Source organism: Diuraphis noxia, unplaced genomic scaffold (assembly GCF_037042655.1).
Source record: "Diuraphis noxia isolate RWA-SAM2 unplaced genomic scaffold, SU_Dnox_SAM2 contig0006, whole genome shotgun sequence".
Taxonomy (NCBI): Eukaryota; Metazoa; Arthropoda; class Insecta; order Hemiptera; family Aphididae; genus Diuraphis; species Diuraphis noxia.
In genome coordinates this window covers 3838590-3844605 of record NW_028301716.1, presented here as the reverse complement: position 1 = coordinate 3844605, position 6016 = coordinate 3838590, and the positions used below count along the sequence as shown (strand labels likewise).

At 31.5% G+C, this 6016-nt stretch overlaps 2 protein-coding genes across 2 annotated transcripts; both read left to right on the top strand.

The window, feature by feature from the left end:
* Window positions 1-2706: 2706 nt before the first annotated feature.
* LOC149054671 (uncharacterized) lies at window positions 2707-4227 on the top strand. The gene is made up of 2 exons (XM_089230173.1): window positions 2707-3634; window positions 3782-4227. Exons 1-2 carry the CDS (start codon window positions 2707-2709, stop codon window positions 4225-4227), a joined length of 1374 nt encoding a protein of 457 aa, XP_089086299.1.
* Window positions 4228-4244: 17 nt separating this feature from the next.
* Window positions 4245-5348, top strand: LOC149054670 (uncharacterized). Its single transcript, XM_089230172.1, has one exon. It carries the CDS (start codon window positions 4245-4247, stop codon window positions 5346-5348), a length of 1104 nt encoding a protein of 367 aa, XP_089086298.1.
* Window positions 5349-6016: the final 668 nt, after the last annotated feature.

Sequence of the window (6016 nt, the reverse complement as noted above, 5' to 3'; positions counted from 1 at the left end):
GGGTATTTCCACTCAAAAATAAAGATGGTATTAATGTTTCAAAAGCATTTGAAAAAATAATAAAACAAGCTAAATCACAAAAACATCAACCACCAAAATTACTACACGTTGATAAAGGCTTGGAGTTTGTAAATAAACATTTTAAACAAACTTTGGAAAAATATAATATTCATATGTATCATACACAAAACGAAGAAAAATCTGCAATTATTGAGCGTTTTAATAGAACATTAAACGGAAAAATGAGAATATATTTTGAAGTTCAAAATTCTAAAAAATGGATTAAAATTTTACAAACATTATTAGATGAACATAATTTCAATGATATACATAGAGCTATTGGTATGAAACCTTGTGAAGTAAATAAATCTAACGAAAACAATGTTCTACACAAATTATTTTCTACAAAAAACAAAACTAAATCAAAAATTTAATTTAATGTAGGTGATAGAGTAAGAATAAAAGCTTTTAAAAAAACATTTGTTAATAAATATAGCAATAATTGGATAAGAGAAATATTTATAGTTAATGAAATTTTAAACACAAATCCTATAACATATAAAATTATAGATTTAAACAATGAAGAGATTGAAGGGAGTTTTTATAACGAAGAAATGCAAAAAACAAAATTTTAAATGATATTTTTAATAGAAATTATTCTGTTAAAAATTTGAATGCAAAAAATAATAACATGGAATATAATAAAGAATGGATGGATTAAATAAAATTGTACCCATAGTTAAAGAAATTGATAACAATAATAAAATGAATATCAAAAATTGTGATAAATGTAACTTAACAGTTGATAGCAAAAATTGGGCTGCTCATTTGAAATCTATTCGTCATCAAAAAAATGATATAGATCAAACAATTGTACCTTTAGATATAATAAAACATACAAAGGTATACCAATTAATCAAGAAAAACAAACAAATATAATTATTTGAAATTAATGAAAAATTATATAAAAAAATATATGAAAAAATTGTCAAAAAAAGATAATTTATATGTTGAATTTTGTGCTTTTGAATATCATGATAATACTGAATCAATTAAATATAATCTACATACAATTCCAATTTATGGAAATATTTTCATTATTGATCAAAAAGATGATAATACTAGAAATCCTTATATTTCTAAACGATAACATTCACCAAGTTGGTTAGAACTTTGTAGAATAGCCAACGATATGATAATTACAACAGGTGATTATAGACATCGTTTTCTAGAAGATGTTAAGGTTGTTCAAGATTTAGGAAATATGAAAATGTGCAAATTTATTATGGGATCTTAATATTAAAATTATATTAAATTAAATAAATCGACTATATGTTTCACATTGTTTTTAAATGACATGAGTTAAAAGAAGTGATATCTATAATACAACAGACGAGAGGTGGGATAGTAAGTAGGTCAACTCTTATCAGATTTTAAAAGTGTATTTTTAATAGAATAATTTCTATTAAAAAATTGATTGTAAAAAAAAAATATATATATAATATGATAAAGAATGAACCGTTTAAATAAAAATGAACCTTTAGTTAAAGGAAATGTTAACTATAATAAAATGGAGAACAAAAAAACATATCCTAACAAAACTTGTGATAAATGTAACTTAACAGTTACTTACAAAAATTGGTCTAGACATTTGAAATCTGTTCGTCATCAAACAAATGATGTAGATCAAACAATTAAACCTAAATTTAATAAAATGTACAAAAAAATGTCAACAAAACCAATAAGAACAAAAAAAGAAAGAATACCAAAACCTCAACAACCAATAAGATTAAAAAAAGAAAGAATACCAAAACCACATAAGGTTTTCAATTTTAGTGCAAAAATGTTTGAAAAGAAAGATAATCGACCTATTCGACCTATTCTAAAAATTGAAGAAACTGCATTTAAAAGTAGATTACAAACTTATGTTATTGAAAATAACATGGGTATTGGTGACGCGTGTATTATATTATTATCATTATTATTGCGTTTATCTGTATTAAAGATTATCTGAATCGACGTCCAATTTTTTTATACCTTTAGCGTTTATTGTGTGTTCAACCGTGTATCAGTGTACATATACTTGTCACTGTGTCGGTCGCAGCAGAATAAAATAAATAATACAATAAAATAAAATCTGTTAATCACATTTACCAATACCTACAGTCCACTAAGAAATAGACGTTAACATTGGTCCATCGAAACCGGATGCAATTAGTATAACTCACAATTTAAAGTAAAATAGTAATTTTTTTGATTATTAATTAATAGTTATAGCATTCCGTAAAAAAGTTAAATGCGAGTGATAATTGGTCGTGTATGTGCAGCAAATATTATATATTCAAGTGGGGCGAAAAAGAAAAAAGAAAAAAAATCAAACAAGAAGACGGCGAGGGCGTGAGTTTCAAGGTGGTAAGTAGTATCAGTTCTAAGTTACTTATTTCGTTCCTATAAATAAATCCTATTAGCGGGTTTTTCTCCCAGGTATTTAAGTCAAAGGGGAAATGGTCGTAGATAATATAGCTCGGTACCTATAGATAATAAAATAATTAGCTTTCGCATAGGTACGATACCACACAAACACATATTTACTCACAAAAACACAGCTGTCTATCTTGATCGGCGATCCCGTCCACTTTAGGCATCAAGCTGTCACACACACACTGACAAGTATACACACTCAAAAAAGCGTAACTCTGCAATAATATGTCAGATTTAATGTCACTAAAAGCCCGCAAAGGGAAATTAAAGGGACAATTAACTAGGTTAAATATATATCTAAATAAAGAAGGAGTGGACCCATTAGAAGTTAAATGTAGAAGTAAAAAGGTCGATGAATTATGGTTGGAATTTGATCAGGTGCAATCGGAAATAGAGTCGTTTGAGGACGAAACGGAGGATTACCGCATAGAATTCGAGGAGTTATATTTTAGTGCTATGGCTCTAGGCGAGAATATAATGCAGCGTGTAAGCACAAAAAAGGATAATGGTGATCAAAAATCAGCTTCTATAGGCCATAATACAGCACACGCAATTAATTGTAGCGCTAATTCTTGTTGCACCGGTGCAACCGCGGAAATGAAATTATCACCGATAGATATACCAAAATGTTCGGGTGCATATGAGGAATGGTCAGCTTTCCACGATATTTATATAGCAATGGTACATAATAACTCACGTATAGACGATATACAGCGATTTTTTCATTTGCGCTCGTGTCTAAAATGTGAGGCAGCACAGGTTATAATGTATATAGAAACAACGGCTGCAAATTATAACATAGCATGGAATAGCGTGGAAGCTCGATATAATAATAAAAAAGTATTAGTACAATCGCACACAAAAGAGTTGTTCGATATACCGGCGATAAATGAAGAAGCTATGCAATTAAGAAAATTAATAGATCAGTTGAACGGTCATATGAGCGTGTTAGAAACATTAGGTGAGAAACCTAAGGAGTGGGGCTCAATATTATTACACCTTATAGCAACTAAATTGGATTCTAGTACACTTAAAGCGTGGGACACGGTATCCCCTAAAAATGAAATACCCAAAGTACAAGTGTTACTTGAATTTTTAGAAAAGAGATTCAAAATAATGGAAGCAGTGGAGACCTCTTCGAATATAAATATTCGTAATGACGAAAAAATAAAAAATAATATGATTAACGGTAAGAAAAACAAAAATAACCACAAATCGATAGCGTTTCCGGCATATGGTGGGATGAAATGTTTTAATTGCCAATTAGCGCATTCAATATATAAATGTCCGTCTTTTCTAGCTTTACCCATTCCCGATCGAATAAAAAGGGTGAGTGAGCTTAAGTTATGCATGATATGTATGCGGACTCATATCGGAAAGAAATGTGATGGAAAAAAATGTTTTCAATGTCATAAGGCGCATAACACATTATTACATTTAAAAATAAATAAGACGGAAAGTAATGTCACTTCGGAGCAATATGAAGAAAATAATGAGGAAAGTCCCACAGCAAGTAATGTAAGTGTGTCGGCACACGCATCGGCGATAAGCTATGGACAGGTGCTCCTATCAACCGCAATAATTAATGTATATAATACTGATGGCAAGCCGGTAAAGTGCAGAGTGTTGTTGGACTCTGGCTCGCAGAACAATTTTATCACAGAGCATATGGCACAAATGTTAAAATTGCGATGCAAAAGAGTTGATTATGATATAGCGGGAATCGGGCACACATTGCATAGGTAAAATCCGAGATTACGGTAATGGTGAGTTCTTGTAGTACAGATTTCAAAGCTAATATATCATGTTTGATAATACCTTGTATAACAAACAATATTCCAATAAAAGCGATAAATACTGAGTCCATAAAGATACCGAATAATATAATACTAGCTGATAAAGCCTACAACAAACCACAACGTATAGATATGTTGATGGGTGTAGAATTGTTTTTTGATTTATTGGATAAGGGTCAAATTAAATTAAATGAAAATGGACCTACATTGAAAGAAACAAAGTTTGGTTGGATTGTGGCAGGCCCGGTCAATAATAAATCAAATTTAAAAGAGGCACAAAATATTTCTTTAAGCACGTATCAAATAAATGATAATTTAGAAGAAAAAATTGCAAAGTTTTGGAAAGTAGAAAACGTAGATAAAAATACTCATTACACTTTGGAAGAAAAAACTTGTTACGATCAATTTATTAAAACAGTGCGACGCGACGAATCTGGCAGATTCGTAGTACAATTGCCGTTCCGCGAAGAAATTAGTAATAAATTAGGTAATTCTTATCAAAGCGCGTTCCGGAGATTTCTGTCGACCGAAAAACGATTAGCACTAAATACAAAATTAGGTAAAGATTATCAGCAATTTATTGATGAATATCTATATCTCGGTCATATGGAACTGCTGTGCAGTGCGGGGGAAAGGTCGGTCAATGAACCCGGCTATTTTCTACCGCATCACGCCGTAATAAACGAAAATAGTAGTACCACTCGCCTGCGCGTAGTATTCGACGGATCTAGTAAAACTGATACAGGCATTAGCTTAAACAATGTACTATTAAAAGGGCCTACAATACAAGACGATTTAGTTAATATTTTGGCTAGGTTTCGTACACACAAATATGCGATATCCGCGGACATGTCAAAAATGTACCGTCAAATTTGGGTTACACCGGAACATCGCAAATATCAAAAAATATTTTGGTGGGAAAATAAAGAACAACCTATGCAAATATTTCAGTTAAATACGGTCACTTATGGCACTATCTCGGCATCGTTCTTAGCTACCGCGTGCTTGTATAAATTAGCAGAATATGAGTATAGTAATTTTTCAGAAGCGTGTACTGCTACAAAAAAATGATTTTTATATGGACGATTATCTAGGTGGAGCAAATACGAAAGAGATGGCCGTACAATTGCGTAATGACTTGCGAACAGTGCTACAATCAGGTGGTTTTAACTTACGAAAATGGACTGCAAACGATTCGGAGTTATTGAAAAATTTAAACCAAGAAAATAATGATGCTATGTCGGTATTAGAATTAGAGGACAATATGGCGAAAATTCTCGGGGTCCTGTGGCATCCTAGTAAGGACAAATTTAAATATAAAGTGCAGGACACAAAGACAGATAAATCAACAACCAAAAGAAACATATTGGCGCAAATAGCCTCATTATTCGACCCACTAGGTTTGGTGGGGCCGATAGTAATAAAAGCAAAAATTTTAATGCAAGAGATGTGGAGATTGAAAATTGATTGGGATAAACCGGTACCAGCAAAAATGCACGACGAGTGGACAAAATATTTACATGAGTTAGCAAACTTGCGTGAATTGAATATACAACGTTTTATAGGTACGGAAGATAATTGTAATATAGAGGTTCATGGTTTCGCTGACGCCAGTCTAGCCGCCTATGGCACATATATATACATACGCACGACAGATAATAGTGGCGTTTGCACGTCGCATTTATTGTATGCAAAATCTAAAGTTTCGCCTTTAAAAGTTATATCGCTACCGTGATTGG